Consider the following 20,143-nt stretch of genomic DNA (forward strand, 5'->3'; position numbering starts at 1 on the left):
AACAAACATTAGTGGGAAGTTAAGAGAATTGGGAAACTTTTAAAAACCAACAGAAGGCAATTTAAAAAGCCACAAGTGGAGCAAAGATGATATCTGAAGGTAAACTAGCCAATAATCTCAAAGAGGATATCAAAAGTTTTTTTCTCAGATACATAAAGAGTAAAAGAGAATAGTTATTGGACCACTGGAAGATGACGCTGGAGAGCTAATAATGGGGGACAAAGAAAATATTTTGCATCAGTCTTCATTGTGGAAGACACTAGATGTATGCTGGAAGGGTAGTTGCTATTACTAGGGAGAAGGTGCTTGGCAAACTGAAAGGTTGGAAGATAACTGATGGACGACACTTCAGGATACAGGATGAGGTAGCTGAAGAGATTGTGGAGGCATTAGTAATGACCTTTCAAGAATCGATAGATTCTGGCATTGTTCTGGAGGACTTGAAAACCGCAAATGTCACTCCTCCTCAAGAAAGGAGGGAAGCAGAAGAAAGAAAATTATAGTCAGTTAGTCTGACCTCAGTGGTTGGAACAACGTTGGAGTCAATTGTTAAGGATGTGGCTTGGGGATAGGCGGAGGCACATGATAAAATAAGCCAAACTCAGCATGATTTCCTCAAAGGAAAATCTGTTGGAATTCTTTTGAGGAAATTACAAGCAAGATAGACACATGAGAATCAGTGGATGTTGTGTACTTGGATTTTCAGAAGGCCTTTGACAAGGTTCAACGTATGAGGCTGCTTAACAAGGTAAGAGCCCCTGGTATTATAGGAAAGAAGCTAGCATGGATAGAGCAGTGGCTGATTGGCAGGAGGCAAAGACTGGGAATAGAGGTAGCCTTTTCTAATTGACATGCTGATGACTAGTAGTGTTCTTCAGGGGCCAGCCTGTATCAGACCATTTCTTTACGTTGTATGGCAATGATTAGTATGACAGAATTGATGGCTTTGTAACCAAGTTTACATATGATACAAAGATAAGTGGAGGGGCAAGTAGTGTTGAGGAAGCAGGAAGGCTGCAGAAGAACGTGGAACAGATGAGGAGAATGGGGAAAAAATGGCAAATGGAATACAGTGTCTGGTCATGAAGTGTATGATTATGCACTTTGGGAGGAGGAATAATAGCATAGACTATAGTCTAAATGGGAAGAAAATTCTGAATTCTGAGGTGCAAAGGACTTGGGAGTCCTTGTCCAGGACTCCCTGAAGATTAATTTGAAGGTTCAGTTGGTCATGAGGAAGGCAAATGCAATGTTAGCATTCATTTCAAGAAGACTAGAATATAAAAGCAAGAATGTAATGCTGAGACTTTTTAAGGCGCTGGTGAGGCCTCTCTTGGAGTGTTGAGAGCAGATTTGGGACCCTTATTGACATTGGAGAGGATTCAGAAGTGGTTCACAAGAATGATACTGGGAATGAAAGACTTACAATGAGGAGCAATTGATGGCTTTGGGCTTTTACTTGCTGAAATTTAGAAGAATGGGGGAGGACCTCATTGAAACCTATCAAATGTTGAAAGGCCTACATGGAATGGATAAGGAGAGGATGTTTCCTCATGTAAGGAAGTCCTGGACCAGAGGGCACAGCCTCAGAATAGAGGGACGTCCAATTGGAATGGAGCTGAGAAGTATTTCTTTAGCCAGAGTGTGGTAAATCTGTGGAATTCATTGCTAGAGGTGGCTCTGCAAGCCAGGTCTTTGGGTGTCAGAAATCCCACCCTGCAAAAACTCATTTCAGGGAGGTAGCACCATCAATTTGCGGGACACTCCCGGAACTTCCAGGAGAGGTGGGATGTCTGCAATACAGTAGCTCCTCAGCAGCTAGCCAGCTAGTTTAAATAATGTTAGCTATGCTAATGAACGAATGACACCTGTTAAACTCACCTCAACATGTCTTTTACAGTCTTAACCCACCATGGGCAATAGAAAATTCACTGTTGCAAACAGTGCAGCGAGCAACACTATCATTATTTTTGACCCCTATTAGGCAGGGGTACACTTTAAGAGTAGTGTGGGGTGGCGTACACTCTGCCATGACGCACTCTCTCTCTCTCACATGTGCTCGCTCTCTTTCGCATGCTCGCTCTCAAAAAAATTGATTTCCGGGATATTGTATATAATTTGCAGGCATCAGGGAACCACTATTAATATGCGGAGACTCCCGGAACTTCTGGGAGAGGTGGGATGTCTGGGGTGTATTTAAGGCGGAGGTTGATACGTTCTTGATTAGTCAAGGTGTGTAAGGTTACGGTGAGAGGGCAGGAGAAAGGGGTTGAGAGGGAAGTGGATCAGCCATGATGAAATGCCGGAGCAGACTTGATGGGCTTAATGGTCTAATTCTGCAATGTTTTACGGTGTTATGGTTTTCTACACTGTCATACGATGTCAATTGTAGTGTATTCAATATTTCTGCAATATTTTAGTAATACTGTAAATATATTGTTTGATAAAGCATTGTCTCTTTACACAGTTCATTATTAGTTTATATGTAAGAAGTGAATGGCATATGTCATTACGCCACTACGCCACATGTCATATGTAAGCGCCTCACTAAAAATAGGAAAAGTAAACTAAGTAGACCATCATCACTGCTCCTGTGTTTTTCTTTCGATTCATTTTTGCTGTTACAAAACATAACACCAACATTCAAGCATTTTATTTTTATTTACCTGCAGTTCAAAGTACCTATCTGTCACCAGCTCTGATACACCAACGCATATACAATCCTGAGATTCATTTTCTTCCAGGCATACTCAATAAATTCTTAACAGAATCAATGAAAGATCAGACCAATTCAACCAGTGTGCAAAAGACAACAAACTGTGCAAATACAAAAAGATCAAAAGAATAATAAATCATCAATAAATATCGAGAACATGAGATCAAGAGTCCTTGAAAGTAAGCCCATAGATATGGGAACATTTGAGTAATGGGGCAAGTGAAGTTACCTCCTTTGGTTCAAGCACAATAATAATGCCTTTAGGTGGTATAACTGATGTGGTGAAATTTCCCAAAACATTTTATGATAGTGATCAAAAGATGTTGGTCTAATATCCAACACAAATGACCAAAGGATTCAGTTTTAAGGAACTCTTTGGAGAGACCATTAAAGAAGTCTGGGAAGAGAATTTGTGTTCAGGGCCTTGAAAGCTTAACACATAACTGCTCGTGTTTTAAATTAAGAATACAGTAGTCAAAAGAGCAGTTTTAAGGAAATGCAGTAACCTTAGAGAACTGCAAGCTGGAGGAAACTATGAAGTGAATGGTCATATACTTCTAACCATAGAAACTCACTATTCTCTGCAAAGCCTATATTGGATCCAGTTTACCAATTTGCCCTGGATCCCATAGGCTCTTACTTTTTTGTAACAGCCTCCAACGTTGGACCTTATCAACAGCCAAATAGCCTACATCAACAAAACAGCCATCATTAATAAACTTTGATATCTCTTTAAATTTTTAATGTAATTGTTGTGACAGCACGCAATCTCTTCAATTTTCCCTGCACCTCAGAGCATAGATTAATCCTATCCATCAATTTTTCCTGACTACTCCCCTACTACTACCTGGCTCATCCCTGCTGCTTTTCCTCTGCTTAAGTGACATCACTGAGGGCTCCAGCAATTCTCCTATCTTGTTTCCCATGGCAGCCAGGGTTACATCTCATGAAGTGTTGGGGGTTTATCCTAAGACATCTAATACACCCTTCTTCAGATAAATTGCTCCACAATTTCATGTCTTCTCTTTAACCATGACAATCTTAATTTAAGATTTAACCTGCGTTCTTTGGTTTCATATATAAATTATTCTTTTGGCTCATAAGGAGCCCTACTCTTTCCCTGGTTACTTTCTTGCCCCTAACATATTTATAAAATGTGTCAGGATTTTCCTTAATCTTACTGGCCAGTGTTTATGTTATGTCCCACTTCTGTCTATATTCTTAACCACCCCCTTCCCCTAAACCCTTCTCTAAATCTGCAGAGCACCGGAGCTATGTTCGTATCTACCGTCCTCTCTGTCCTTCACTCCACGCCAGTGTGGATGGACGCCCTTGTACACGTTTGACTGCATTCCCGTGGCCTCTCTCCCAGCCTCTGGCCACATCCCACTTCCACTGCTCCTCGCAGCCGGAAGTGACGCTTTTGCGCTTTTTTGGGGGGTTTGACTTCCCGCCGGCCCGGTGGAAATTAGTGAAGTCGGTCCCGGACGGCGATGTGAAGAGAAACGGTGGGTGAGCAAGTGAGGGGTCACACTGAAGAGTAGTGGAAAGGAGAGCTGCAGGAGGGGCGGGTCAGTGTGCGTGTTGTTTTCGTGATTGTTTATGCCGAACGTTCATGGAGTTGGAGGACTGGCCTGGTGTGTGTGTGTGTTCGTGTTCGTGTTCGTTCGGGGGCTGCTGGCGATAGACAGCCAGTGTCTAGTTTCCGATATGTTAGGAGGGGCTGGTGATAGATAGACCAGTCACTGTCTATGTTCGGTGCTAATGGGGGGGATGGAGGGGGTTGGTGATAGACATTGACTGATTTATTAATCTTCGGTGCTAGTGGTTGGGGAAATGGTGGTGATAGATGGATATGTTCGGTGCGGTGGGCTTGTTGGTAATAGATGGATTACTACAGTAATATGTTAGGAAGGGGGGTGTTGGTGATAGGTGAATCAGTGAAATGTGTATGTTCTGGGGGCATGGGGTGAGCTGTTGGTGATAGATGGATCAACTAGTGTGTGTGAGGGTCTGTTGGTAATAGAGTCATCAACCAGTGTTTGTGGAGAGGTGGCATTGGTGGGTGGGGGGAGGGGTTGTGTGTGGGGGCAGGGGACAGAATATGAGAATCTGTCCCTGGTGAGGGTCGTTGGGGTGTGGGGGAGAGAATTCCTATGTGCATTGTGGATGGTGGTGGTGTGAGGTAGAAGGGTTTTGCTAAGGGATTGGGGTTATGCAGCAGTGTGCACGATGGAGGGAGGCCTGGGGCGGGTGGGGGAGTGAACTCGATTTGGGTAAGAACCTCACTAGGGGAAAAGGGTTGTTAGTCTAACCAATTTCCCCCGGGATCAATAAAGTATGACTATGACTAGTCTGAGAGGGTGAATTGTGACAAGAAGGACTGAAGAATTACAGTTGTCATAAGCTTGCATCATTTTTATTCTGCAGAAGATGTTTACTGATGGGATTAGTGAGGACTGAGCTGCTGACATGTGTGCTGCCTGTCCACCCCAATCTCCAGCAGTGGCTAAGACGGAAATCACATTGGATGGAGACTCACCGTTGCTCGCTGCTACTTTTGCTTACTGGGACAATATACTTGGTCCGAGAGTCAGACATATTTGGGCCCCAAAGTGTGAACAGCTATTACTGAGCGATGGGGAAATAACTTTTTTGGCCAACCACACATTAAATGGAGAGATCCTGAGAAGTGCTAAAAGTGGTGCTATCGATGTGAAGTTTTTCGTACTCTCAGAGAAAGGAGTGATCATAATCTCATTGATATTTGATGGTAATATGAATGGGGACCGCAGCACTTATGCTTTGTCTGTGATACTGCCTCAGACTGAACTGGGTTTCTACCTACCTCAACACAGGTTGTGTGTAGACCGTCTAACGCACATTATTAGAAAAGGAAGGATATGGATGTACAAGGTGAGTTTCATTACAATTATAACAATGCAGTTTTTTGCTCACAAGGTGAGTATGAATTCTCTCCAAATAATTAAAATTCAAAGAACAGGTGAATGGGCTTATTATCACTTATTTCTTCTCCAAAAGCAGTGACAGAATTTTTGAAAGATGTTCCTAGTCTGGAACTGTATATATTTTCATGGGTTGGTAGGGAGTGGTGCCCAGAAGTGCAAAGGATAGCAGCACCTAATCAGATAATAATGGATCTCTTTTCATCAGGAGATTCAAGAAGGTGCATTTCCTGCTCTTGTATCTGTCATGCTGATAGGGCAAAGTCAGTTTATGCCTGAAGTACGAAGCAGAAGATTGCACACCTGACCTCGAGCCTCAGTTGAATTTGTTCTGTTGACTCCAATATGAAGAATGTGTGCACAAAAGAGGTGGTTGAGAATCTATCGCAATATTATTGAAATCAATTCTGTTTTTCAGTGGAGAGAGAAAAATGTTTTTAGTTGGTTCTCTAGCTCCAGCTAATGCTGCGCTGTTCGTTTTTTGACCAACCTGCCAAATTAAGTATTATCTGTGCTGTCCAAGAATAGAGCAGTATAGCACAGGGACAGGCCCCGTAGCCCACAATGTCTGCTTTGTGCATGCTGCAGAATAAACAAATCTGATTTGCCTGCATGTATTCCATATGGTTCCATTCCCTGCTTATTTATGTGCCTATTTAAAAGCCAGTATCATACCTGCATCCACTACCACTTATGCCAGTGTGTTTCAAACCACTCTTACAAAAAAAAACGCTAAAACAACAACCAATAATCCTAACCACTTGTTAAAAAAAATCCCTGCACATCCTCTTTATACTTTCTGCGGTATCACTGTCTCACCTTAAAGTATTGTCCTCTGGTCTTTGACACTGCTATCTTGGAGGAAAAAGTTTCTGACCATATCTAAGTCTCTCATAACTTTATAAATTTCTATCAGCTTCCTGTGCTCTGGAGAAAACTATCTCCTGTTGCATACCTACATTCATGCAATGGTTGATTACAGGTAGGCAGTACAATTTGTGCATGGGAGGTCATGTCTTCTGAACCGGATTGTTTTTTTTTGACTTTCTTAGTCACATCAATGAGGACAGGGCAGTAGACGTCTGTGTGTACTTCAGTAAACTCTTTTAAAAGGTTCCACATGGTAGGCTACTCTGGAGGGTTCTGTGGCATGGAATCTATGAATAGTTGGCAAATTTCGACAATTAGCTTGATGGTTGGAAATAGAAATGGTGGTGTGGTTATTTTCTGGACTGGAGATCCGTCACTGGTGGGCTGCGTCATGCATTGCCGCTGGGACTTCCAAAACAACACATTCAAAATGCTAGAGGAACTCAGCAGGTCAGGCAGTATCAATGTAAAAGAGTAATCAGTTGTTGTTTGTGGCTTGTTTACTCCTTTCCATACATGCTGCCTGGCCTGCTCAGTTCCTTTAGCATTTTGTGTGTGTTGCTTGGATTTCCAGCATCTGCAGATTTCTTCGTGTTTGCTGGAGCCTTTGTTGTTTGTTATTTATACAAAGTGAATGTACAAGGCATGGTTAGTAAGTTTCCAGATGACTTTAAAATAGGTGGTGTAGAGGACAGGGGGTGTAATTGGCAGCACGGGCTCATTGAGCCAAAAGGGCTTGTTACCATGCTGTATCTTTAAATAAGATTATGAAAACATACACAATCTTGATCCTCTAGGTACTTGAGGATTTGCCTTCATTTCAGATAAGTGCTGCATTTTAGGAAGTCAAATTGGTATAAGATTTGTACAGTGAATGGCCAGCCCCTGGGGAGTGTGTCAGAACAGAAGGACCTTGGACTACAAATACAGAGATTGCTAAACGTGCTGGTTCCTGAGAAATAGCAGATAACAAACAGTAAGCTGAACTGAATATGCCTGAACTCTTTCGATTTTGTGTTTTATATTCTGTGTTTTTAGCTGTTTGTTTGTTTGATTTTGTTTGTTGCATGTTGGGAATGGTTTGATAGGGTGCCACGGTTTTCTTTGTTTTGTGGCTGTGGGGAAGACAAATCTCAGGGTTGTATACTGCATACGTACTTTGATCATGTATGTATGTGTACGCAATTATGATTAAAGTGAATACAAGACATTCTGTGTATACATCAAGAGCAAGGGGATAACTTGGGGGTGGGTGCAACCATGCAAAGATAAAGGTGGGAGTGTGGTTGGAGGCAAAGGATGTGGGCATACTCCTAAATGTGTCAGTATTCATGAAGGAAAAGGACTTGGAGTCTCATGAGAGCAGTGTGTGGAGCATGATAATATGCTGGGGTATTTTGAGATAGAGGTGGTGGTGGGTGTCTTGAAGGAACTTAAACTCAATTAGTCCCAATTGCATGAGGTTATAAACTCAGATTTTTGAGAGAAACATAAGATTGCTGGTGCTTTGTGGTTGAGGCAGATATTGATAGAGGCTTTTAAGAGCTCTTAGATAGGCAAATATATACGCAGAGATCTATTGTATCCAGTGCTAATGATGCGTCCTCCTCTACTTTGGTAGGAACTGGATCAAGTGCAGACAGAACAGTTTAGGTAGGTGTCATGAGATTAATGAATTTGGCCCAATGGTGGATTCCTGTTTTGTATTCTATGTTAATACTGAGGGAATCAGAAGGGGGAATAGCAGAACAGAGAACTCGGGTCGATGATCAATCGCGGTTTTATTAAATGGTCGAGCAGGGCCAGTCTAACCGCTCCTGGTCTTATTTTCCTTGTTTCTTTGAGATGGAAAAGTTGACAGTGGGAATCACCTAAAAATAGTTCCTGTGAAGGGGTGGTGGGGAAGCAAGAAAGGTGTTGCTGGTGCTGGAATCTTTCTGAAAGTGTAAAATTTATTTATTTCGAGATACTGCATGGTAACAAGCCCTGCCAGTCCTATGAGCCTGAGCTGCCCATTCATACCCACGTGAGCAATTAATTTATGAGCCTCTATGTCTTTGCAACGTGGAAGGAAAACAGAGCACCCAAAAATAATCCGTGTCGTCATGAGGCGAATTTGCAAACTCCTTGCAGACAGCAGCAAAATTGAACTCGGTTAGCTGATGCTATAATTATGCTCTGCTAAACACCATGCCTCTGTACCGCTCATCCTTTATGAAGAATGATTCATTAAATGCAGAGTTTTGCAGTGTGGAAACTAAGGCTAGGGACGGGAGGAGGAGAGCGAGAGCAGAGGCATGGAAATAGTTGAGATCTGTTCAAAGTCACACCAATAATTAATGCATCTTTAGCTCCCCACTCTCACTTTCTGTAGGGAGGTCCATTTGTCCTGCCCCACTAATCTCCCTGCTGGCACTTATTTCTGCAAGCAGAAGTGCCACACCTACCCATTCACCTCCTCCTTCATCTCCATTCAGGGCCCCTCATTCAGGTGAAGTAATACTTCACTTGCAAATCTGTTGGGATCGTCTATTGTAGCCAGTGCTCGTGATGCGACCTCCTCTACTTTGGTGAAACCTGACGTAGATGAGGATATTGCTTTGTTGAGCACCTTTGCTCTATCTGCAAATAAACAGGATTTCGCGGTAGCCAACCTGTTTAATTCCAATCTCCATTCCCATTCTGACATGTCGGCCTCCTCTACTGCCACTCAAGTTGGAGCAGTAACACTTAGTATTCCATCTGGATAGCCTCCAACCTGATGGCGTGAACATTGATTTCTCTAACTTATGATAATTCGTCTCCCTCCCCCCTTCCCTCTTACCTCTTCTCTTTTCTTCACCGGCCTGTTACCTTCCCCAATGCCCCTCCTTCTTCCCTTTTTCCCATGCTTCGCTCTCCTCTGCTGTCAGATTCCTTTTACTCCAGCCCTTTATCTTTTCCACCTATCACCTCCCAGCTTCTTACTTCATCCCCCTCTCCCACCCACCTGGCCTAACACCTTCTAGCTTGTACTCTTTTCACTCCCCCCCCACTCCACCTTATTATTCTGCCTTCTTCCCCTTTTCTTCCCAGTGCTGATGAAGGGCCTCAGCCCGAAACATCGTCCGCTTATTTATTTCTATCGGTGCCGCCTTACCTGCTCAGTTTCTCCAACATTTTGCATGTGTTACTCCAAATAGAACAAAGCCAGATTGTGATACCTATTTAAACTATTATTTCTCTTGCGTTTCTTTGCACTCTGCTATAAGAATGTCAACTGTGGCAACTTGCTGCTCCATTAACTATATTTCTAACTTTCCTCAGCAAGTACAAAAACTGTCCTGAATATGATACAATTGCTTAGATGAACTCTACACAATCCTAACGAGTTATTCATGATCCAATGTTGTTGACGTCATTTGATGGATATTGTTTGTAATTTTGACCAAATAAATATGTGGTTATGATCTCTGTCATTGTTAGAATATCAAGTGTTAACAATGTGCACTCTTCTTTCTTATAGGGTCAGAGCATTATATCCTTTCTAACTACAGAAATTACGCCCATCATGGAATTATTTTCATCCATGAAAACGCATGGAGTCTTAGAAGAAGTTCAAGTGAGTTTCTGAAAGTCAAGTGTATGGAATTAAATTAGATTTGAGAAATTGTTCAAATATTTTTCTCACATTGCAGACCGTTGTTAAGTTCTGGGCTAAAATGTATTGATGCTAAAATAATAATGTTCTTGTTCCACTTGTGGGAAATTAATTACACCACTTTTGTCCCTTTAGCATTCTGATAATATAGAGTCCAGAGTCCAGGAAAATGAGAGTAACACACCTGGCCCCTCAAGCCTCTGCACTGGCATTCAGTTTCATGACTGGTCTGTCCCAGGGCTCAGTTCCTCTGCCAGTTCTACATAGCTCTCAATTACCAGATCTTTCAAAGATTGTGCTACCTCATTTATCGTCAACTGAACATTTTACTTCAGAATCGACAAGTACATAACACATTCTTATTCACAGATGTGAAAAAAGGGAAAAATGCATAATTAAATGTTGCTGTTTCCTCACTTGACTTTCCCCTTCCTTCAACTATGTACTTAAACTCCAACCATTGCTTGCTGTTGAGTTTAAACTCCTTTTATTATTCATAATTGTCAGAAATATCTGAATGTGTAAAATATTTGCACCTTAGTGAAGTGGGTGGTGTGGGAAAAGATTTAACTCATGTTTTTGAATGCTACAAACACTCAGCAAGACAGACAGCATCAGGAGAGAAAGAAAAATAAGGTCACTATTTCAGGTTGATGACCTTTCATCACTATACTTGTGAAACATTGAAAAAGTCAGCTTCAAAACAGGCCAAATCAATAACAATTTTGATGGATGTGAATGAGACTATTTACTTATAAATCCCAAATGTCATGGCAGTAAGAATAGTTCTGTGTGGTTTGAGCTTGCTTTGGCAATAGAATTATAACCCGTGCCTGTGATGAGCCAAAAGATGAAAAGATTATTTCCAATATTGAGTTGGAGTGGGGAATTCAGCCTTAAAATATACTTCAAAAAGAAAGATTACAACTTTGTGGTTACAGTTGTGTCTGCAGTGCTATTGTCAGAATTAATATTTTGGCAGTGGTAGCAGTGCATTATTGTGATTGGTCATAGCAATATATTATATGGAGTTAACTATCAATTAGCAATGGCAATTCTCTGACCTCATTGGTGAGCGAAGAAGGGCCAAAAAATTGGTGGAAGGATGGCAAGGAAAATTAAGCTGATGCCAGAATGTAAATCTCAGCAAAAGCAGAAGGATGCAAACAGACAAAATACTTGTATTTCAAGTAACAGTGAAATGAAAGAGAATTCTGAGATGAGAATCCCAAAGTTTATCAATTTAAAAATTGAAAATAGCAATTTCAATATGAACTGAGTTTTTCACCCACTTTAGTCCTTGTATCCAATGAGTCCCCACCCCCTAGGATACGAATAACAAATACTAGAGAGGTGAGAGGGGCTAAGTTTAAAGGACGTGTGAGTTTTTTAATGCTGAGTGTTGAGTGACTGGAACACACTGCCAGGGGAATGGTAGAAGCAAGTACAAAACTATGTTCAAGAGACATTAAGACAGACACAATAACAGGCAGAGAATAGAGTGATACAGACCATGTGCAGAAAGATGAAATTAGATTGCCATCATGGTTGGTGCAGTTATGATTTGCTGAAAGGCCTGTTCCTGTGCATTACTCTTCTTCCTCTTTCTAAAAAATAAGCTCTAATTTATAATGGTGACTTAATAATGACTCATAATCTGCAGTTGTTCGAAGCCCATCACAGCTTCTGTAGTACTTTTGAATGCACTGTGGGGAATGCTGCAAAAATCTGCTCACAACAGTGAACATGAATGTAAACTCGTTTAGCAGGTAATTATTGGTATTAAAATTGTTGGTTGATATGCCTTTCAAAATCTCGGCATGGTGGTGTAGCAGTCAGCACAATGCTATTACAGCGCCAGCGACTCGAGTTCACTTCCGCTGCTCTCCAAGGAGTTTGTATGTTCTCCCTGTGACCACTTGGGTTCCCTCTAGGTGCTCACATTCCACAGGTTACCAGGTTAATGGGTCACTTGGGTGTAATTGGGTGGCATGGGTGCTTTGGGCCATAAAGGTCTGTTACCGTGCTGTATCTCTAAATATTAAAACAATACTTGATTATGTCACCCTCAACTTCCTTTGTCCCAAGGAAAGCAAGACCAGCCTATCCATAACTAAAGTCCTTCAGTCACATGCACTTTCTCCAGTGTAATAACACCCTTCCTATTGTGCAGTGACCAGAACTTTGCACAATTCATGTACCCGGGGGATCTTGGGGTCCAAGTACATAGCACTCTGAAAGTGGCTTCACAATTTGATGGAGTTGTAAAGGAAATATTGAGTTCAAGAGTCAGGAAGTTTTGTTGCAGTTTTATAAAACACTAGTTAGATCGCATCGAGAGTATTGCATTCAGTTCAAGTTGCTCTATTCTAGGAAGGATGTGGATACTTTAGAAAGGGTGCAGAAGAGGTTTACCAGGATGCTGCCTGGACTAAGAGGTATGTTCTGTCAGGAAAGGTAGGATAAACTTAGGTTGTTCTCTGGAACACTGGAAGCTGAGAAGAGATCTGATAGATGTTGTTGAAATTATGTGAGACATAGATGGGGTTGACAGCAGGTATCCTTTTCTGGTGCCTGGAATGGCCTGCCAGGTGCAGTGTTGGAGGCAGATATAATAAAAATGTCTAAGAGGCTCTTGGAGACAGGCACAAGAATATTCAGAATGGTGGAGTTTGAACCATGTGTAAGTAGAGGAGATCGGTTTAAAAATAGGCATCATTAGCAATTCACTCAGCACGACATTGTATGCCAAACAACCTGTGCTTGTGTTGTATTGTTCTATGTTGTAATGCTTCAACTGTGGCCTCATCAGTGTTTTCTAATATTGCAAGATAAAGGCTACGTCCACACTACGCCAGATAATTTTGAAAACGAAGCTTTTTCTCTTCGTTTTGACCCTCCGTCCACACTGAACTGGAGTTTTCATTCCGCAAAAACGGAGATTTTCAAAAACACTCTCCAGAGTGTGTAAATTTGAAAACGATTGTTTCGCGTTATAGTGTGTATGGGGTAAACGGAGAGATTTTAAAACATCGTCATGACAACACCACAACAACAATGCTTTTTTCTGCTTCTGTTTGGTGCTACGCAAGCATTGCTGGACGGTTGTTCTTGGTTCCTGATTCTTGGTTCTTGATCCTCCAAAATATTCCGCATGGAATTTAAACTGGAGGTGGCTTTCAAGCTGGTCCCCTCGGTTTCTCTGTTTGCATCCTCTGTTCTTCTGCCCGTACCCTCCAGTCTCCCAGTCTGTGGTGGTCGTACCCTCGATCTCCTGTACCCTGGGGTCTCCAGGCCAGCACGGTCGCTGACTAACCACCACTGTTCTAACGCACAGTCGGTGTGAACGGCGAGAGAGTTAAATTGTAAAGTGAGCTTTTTTGACTAGATCCCCTAAATTGATTTGATTGAGTCTACCTTTAAAAATATTAATGTCAGAAATACTGTGCAGGTCTGGCGGCAGAAGATTCCACTCACTTGTTGATCTTGGGTAGAGGATGGCTTCATGTGTGTGTTGTTTACTTTATTGTCTACGTTAATAGTTTGTTTGGAATTAAGCATCTCCACTGCTTTGTTGACTTTGTAGTCGTTTGTAACCCGCAGAAACAGCTCGACTTCATTGTCTGTCTAAACGGAGAAGTCCGGTCTGATTTTTCCAGCGGAGGTTTTCATGTATTCCTCGAAGACATTGTTGAAAACTTCCTTTTGCTGTTGTTGTTGGTACTCTAGTTTTATTCTATGGAAATAGCACAACGCTGCCACAGAAATGTAAATATTATGCCGTTTCCTCTTCGCTTGTTTTCTGTAGATGTGTCTGCATATGCCCAGTAGGAGTAGGTTCGCCCAAATATCCGTTTTGGTGTGGACAGAGATATTTTGAAAAACGCCTAGTGTGGACGCCTGTCGTTTTTACTCGACACCGGCGTTTTCAAAATTATCCGGTGTAGTGTGGACGTAGCCAAAGTCACAACATAAATTACCAATGAATGGCGACAATCATTCCATATTCATTATCACCACCAGAATCAAGTTGTGTTTGAGGTTTCAGAAAACTATGAATTTGGACCTCTGGCTCTCTGTTCTTCAACATTCCTTGGTGCCTTAACAAGCACTGGAAATGTTCTACCCCTGTTTACTTCCTATAGATTAAATTTCAATAATTTCTGTCCAGATTAATGCCACAAAAAAGTCCATTTGCAGCATTCTTGCTTAAATAAGATATCGAAGTGTATGGATTTATACCATCACCTATTGAGTTCTGCATGGGTGCTATCACTCTTGCCTGAATGCAAGTTTTATGATTCTCAAAGGAAATTAAAATTGAGATCCAGGACATGCAACCTGGAATTACTCTGGATGGAAACAGAACTGAGAGCATAATTTATTGGAGGTGGACATTAATGTTGGAGAAAGTGATGTCGTGTTGTTAAACAATTTAAAACAAATTTTTGGTCTTTGATGCTTTTGTTAATGTATTTGAGAATGATCTATTAACCAATTGCTATAAGGTGGTTTAAGTGGTGTTGTTACAATTCCAGAGACCTGGGTTCGATCTTTTGTCTTTTGTGGAGTTTTCTTCAAGTGCTCCGGTTTCCTCCCATATCCCAGAGACATTTTGTTCTGCAGGCTCATTGGTTTTTATAAATTGCCCAATAAGCGAGTGGCAGAATCTGGAGCACGATAATGGGAATGTGGGGAGAAGTAAGTGAAGTTATTGTAGAATTACAATAAGTGATCAGCATGGATGTGGTGGGTTGAATGGCCTATTTCGGCCAGAGGTGTGACAATTTCCCTGTTGACATTTCAGTCAGAATGGCACTTATGTCTGCTTTTCCCGTGACACTTTTCACCCTGAGGCTTCAGTTGATCTGAGAGTAGACACCCTGTTGTGCTGCATTTACTCAAAGCTGTACAGCAAAAGGCCCTTCTTTGTTCCCCCTTGTATTTATCATGTTACAGCATTCTTGAAGTATGCTTTGTTGTGAAGAGGTTTAGCTTTTGCTTTATTGTGAAGAGGTTAGTTACAGCTATTAAGCATAAAAGTAAATCACAGACAATTGTAAAAGATACTTCTTTAATTTGCTCCTATAAGCTTACAAACACAGCATTTTATTACTAATCATTATTTTCTTTTAAATAAGCTCTGATGCATATTCTACCACGCCAGTTAATGGTAAGCAAATAGTCCAATCACTTTGCAGTGAATGTAGTTTAAAATTACCATTGCACTGTTTGGAGTCTCTTTCACCTCTGAGTAAAGCCTAGCCTTGTATTCCTTTCCACTAAAACATCTTTGCTGTTTCCTTGTTTTTCATTTTTCTTCTCATTAGTTAGTCATGGTTTGCTTTTTTATCCTTCTCCATACTTAACTATTTAAAATCAAGATTGATATTTTTGTTATCTGTACATTAATTACTGCGTGGATGATTAACCTATTAACAGGAATTCATGTTCGCTAACTTTCTTCCAATAGTCATTAATCTACATTATACATTTGCAATCTTGAAATAATAGCTGGAGCAGCTGAAGTGTTACTAATGCCCATATTAAATTATCATTCCATTTAACATGAGAGCACAGGTGCTCAGGTACTCTGCTTCCATGATTCCTTTATTTCACCTGTACAATATGAGATTCCTCTTTGTTCCTCTTAAAATTGCTGCATGAGGGCAAAAAGTGTGTTCCCTCTTTTGAAAAGTTCCAATCATCTATTCTACTTTAATAAGTTGGAGTTTTTTTTCCAAGATGTTTCACATTCTTTCTTTTCTATAAGCTTCAGGACAATATTCCTCTCATTAATTTATATTGATTCCTATAGATAACTTAAACTGTCCTTTCTTTCTTCCCACTTTCCTTCTGTTAACTGTTTAGCATTTTTGGAGTGATGACATTTTTACTGCTGTTAATTTGAAATTATGATAATACTAACATGGATATTTATTTGATTTAGATTAAAGATACTGTTTTGAATGATGATGACATTGGTGACAGTTGCCATGAAGATTTCCTGCATAAGTAAGTATGTATCTTGACTGGATAACATTTAAACTGCTGTTATTGGTCTCCTGCTGAAGTTAGTTGGTTTCAGCAAGGGTGTAAAGAGCAGTGTTTATCTGTTTGTTGGGTCATTAATTTTGAGTCTTCTAATTTCCTGAAGTGTTTGTTTAAGAAGACTAACTCCTAACCTGTTTTTCACACTGTATTAGCAGATAACTGGCAAACTTACTTCAGCAAAATTAATCTAAGCTAAATTTTTCATCCATGCTATTTATCACATTCATTCAATGGTTTTTTTTTTGGCATTTGTTAGATTCAAATTAGCAAGAGGTTTAATGGACTGGTTGGGCCCAATTGTCTTTTTCCATGCAATCAATCCTTAAGTGTTAACAATACTCCTTTCATTACTTATATAAAAAATTATTTCCTTCTTTGCCATGACTGCTAAATTAATTCTGCATGATTTTGTCCTTTTTTCTATACTAATTCATTTGTTTTTATACAGCATCTAGATTGGGGAAAAAAGTCATTGTTTTGCACCTGCTCATCACCTCCATCTGGTTCCCCTTCTCCTTCTCTTTCTCTCATGGTCTACTATCCTCTTCAATTAGATTACTCCTTCAGCCCTTTACTTGTTCCACCTATCCCCTCCCAGCTTCATTTACGTTCTTTGATTCTGGAGAGATTTCTTTCATTTTTCATCTTTGTCTTTTGCTGAATTATGAATTTCCAATATCAACATCTATTTCTTTTAAACCTCTCAGCTAATAAACCTTTCATCTACTACCATCTTAATAGCAATGGTGGTCCACATTTCCTTTTTTTTTTGTCTGATGGGGGTTTCAGTTATCTGTAAACTAATATTTATTCTTTGAAGGTTAGCTATTTTCAATTTTCTGTTGTACCTTTTATAAGTGGTTTCTCAGTCTCCCATTGTCAACTTCTGCCTCATGTCTTTCTATTTTATTCAGATGATCCCTGATTTAAGATTGAATATGATCACTTTAAATTTTTAAACATAAAATTTTGTGATCTGATGATCACTGCTTCTGAAAGTTCTTTGAAAACCTGATCATCATTTAACCCTTTCACATTACACAAAATAGATCTGTTCTCTTGTTGGTTTCCCAGCATACTAATCTAGAAAATAATTTTACACTCCATATGTTCATGCTTCTCATTTGGTTTGCTTCCAGCCATGTGTTGATTGGTACCATTTGGTATTTATTTGTTAATGTCCCCCAAGGCTTTCCTTCACCCCTCTCTCCTCACCCCTCGTATTCTCCTTTTCCCTTTTCCTTCAGTGCTTCTCATATTTCATTGGTATGGTTATGCTTTCAGATTTCTGCTTTAAAAGCTTCTGTTCCTCTCGGTTGAATTATCTTCACCTCTGTAGTGCGAGTAATTTTCTGCTTTTGATAATATTAATTGGGTAGATGCTGCTTTTTAAATAGTTTTTCTTTGCAATGTACCTTAATACCCCTTGGGGTGGTGGTAAGTTACTCCCCTAACCATTGGCATCCTTCATGTGAAGCTGCTCACAATGGGCAAGGAGTTAAGGATTTGGACCCTGCAATGGAGAAAGAACAGTTATTTATTTCTGAGTTAGGATAGTGTGCATGTGACTTTGTTCCTACGTGCTTGTTGCCCTTGCCTGTGTAGGGGAGGTCACATCTGGAGGTGCTGTTGGATTAATCTGAGTCAATGGTTGCAGTGCATTTTGTAGTTGCTGCACGCTCTACTGTGTGCTGGTGGTGGGTGGAATAAGTGGTTTATACGCCAATGGGTTGCTTTGTTCTGGGTGATGTCAAATGTCGTAAATGTTTTTGGAGCTGAATTCATCTGGCATAAAGAGAGTATTGCATCCTACTACTGATTTTTACCTTGGAACGTCAGGAGTTGAACCATTTGCCACGGGATATCCAGACTCTGCTCTGCTCTTGTATTGAGTTTCTGGCCACAGTGACATGAGATGCTGATGGTGGTAATCTGTGATGGCCATATCATTAATGTCAATGAAGGTAGTCGAATGTGTTATAATTGGTCTTTGTCTGTCACTTTCGTGGCTTGCACATTATTGTCTGTTTATCGGTACGTACTTGAATGTTGTCCAGGCTTTGCTGCTTGTAAGCATGAAAGGTTTCATGTACTGAGGAGCTGCATAGGAAATTAAACACTGTGTATTCTTCAGCAAATGTTCCCATTTGTAATGGAAAGAAATCGCTGATGAAGCAGCAGAACAAAATTCCCCCAGAGATTCTTGCAGAGATGTCCTTGGGTTGGGATGAATGTCCTCCAACAACTATCTTCCTATGGGTGAGATAGGACTAACTATTGGTGTTTTTTCCTCTGATGCACATTAACTTCAGTTTTATCTGGGTTTCTGGATGCTACACTGTCAACAGCTTCCTTGAAACCAATGCATGGACCATGGTATGATGTTTAAAATTCAGTCTTTAGATAATGTTTGGACTAAGATTGTGATAAAGTGTAGATTTGGGATGAATTGATTGGGTGGTAATTAACTAGGCTGCATTTATCAGTTTTTTTTATGGGCAAGAGATACTTGGGCAATTTATCACATTGTTGGATAGATGTCAGTCGTGTAACTGTAAAAGCACAGCTATAAGTCTTGAGCACAAAAATTCAGTATACTGTTGAGATGTTGTCTTGCTGTCTAGCCTTTGCTGTAACTATTTCTTGATATAATGTGGAATGAAACAAGTTGGCATTAGCCAGACCTGATGAAGGGTTGAGGACCTCAAACAGTAATTTTCTCTTTCCACAAACACTGCCTGACCTGCTGAATATTTCTAGCATTTTCTATTGGCCCACAGGCTTCAAGGACAGTGGGAATCACAAGAGGAAGTTGAAATGAATCACTTATTTGGCACTAGTTACAAATAATTTAACCTATCTACAGCAAATTGAGGAGTGGAACACTCCAGAAGCATTCTCCTCTCACTAAGTGTTTAATCTTCCTCCACTCTTCTTGACTAGATGTTGGGTACTGCAGAGGATTGATCTAATGTATTGTCTGTGAGATTGCTTCGCCCTGTCAATTCTATGGTGTTTCTGCGGTCAGTATGTATATAGTCCTCGTTGCATCTTTAATCAGTTGGCATCATATTTTTAGGTATGCCTAGTGTTGCTCTGCATATGTCCTTCTACACTCCTTATTGAACAAGGTTGATCCCTAAAGTATTATCAATGGTTAAATGAGGGATAAGTTGGGTATGTGTGTAATGCGAAAAGAGTCTCGGATCCAGTGAGTGAAACAGAAGACACAGATTGCGAGTGAGCATGTTAAATATTTATTATAAACAAACAGAGAAACACTGAATAGTGCATCTAGTTACACAAGTGCTCATCTAAGCTACCCTGAGATACACAAAACTACAATACTAAGCATTCAATAAACCTTTTAACTCAACAGGTACTCAATTAAATCTCCCTAAATTATAAAACTACAAAACTAAGCATGCTATGAATAAGTACTTAACTAAGTAAATGCAGGGGGCCTGTCTGTGTCTGCAGTGCTCTTTCCCAAAAGTCCTTCAGCACTGGTCGCGACCAGTCTGAAGTGGGCCCTGGCGACAAAGAAAGTGAATCTCTTTCTCATGCTATTGTCATACCTCTGAGGCACCCAAACCAGAATCAGGTGCCCTGGCGAGTAAGGGAACCAGTGGGAAAAAGCTGCTGCTTCCTTTGAACAGGCCAATGAATGACCGACCGGGCAGAATCAGCTTAGCTTTCGGCTGACAGATAAGCCAACCCCTCACATGACATCCCACCCCTCAAAAGACACAACACCTTGACAATTCGTTCCTCAGGCTAGTAGAACTTTCACGGGCACCCCATTAAACTGGCATATAAGGAGAAAACCAGGTTTCAGTCGTATATAGAACATAACGGTCCCTCATTTCCCTTCAATACAGCAATCTTGTCTCCAGG

At 40.6% G+C, this 20,143-nt stretch overlaps 1 protein-coding gene across 4 annotated transcripts in view; it reads left to right on the forward strand.

Moving 5' to 3' along the window:
* The first annotated feature begins 4,125 nt into the window (after window positions 1-4,125).
* Window positions 4,126-20,143, forward strand: part of c9orf72 (C9orf72-SMCR8 complex subunit) — a 55,072-nt gene continuing 39,054 nt past the window's right edge. For 2 of the 4 annotated variants that reach the window (XM_063048909.1, XM_063048908.1), the window contains exons 1-4: window positions 4,126-4,224; window positions 5,147-5,632; window positions 10,058-10,153; window positions 16,143-16,207. In XM_063048909.1, the coding sequence (XP_062904979.1) occupies window positions 5,189-5,632; window positions 10,058-10,153; window positions 16,143-16,207 (605 nt within the window). In that variant the 5' untranslated portion in view covers window positions 4,126-4,224; window positions 5,147-5,188. Of the gene's footprint in view, window positions 4,225-5,146; window positions 5,633-10,057; window positions 10,154-15,333; window positions 15,366-16,142; window positions 16,212-20,143 lie in introns of those variants that run through there. The other 2 variants (XR_010018054.1, XM_063048910.1) reach the window with 2 other exon arrangements.

This window comes from Mobula hypostoma, chromosome 5, assembly GCF_963921235.1.
Source record: "Mobula hypostoma chromosome 5, sMobHyp1.1, whole genome shotgun sequence".
Classification (NCBI taxonomy): Eukaryota; Metazoa; Chordata; class Chondrichthyes; order Myliobatiformes; family Myliobatidae; genus Mobula; species Mobula hypostoma.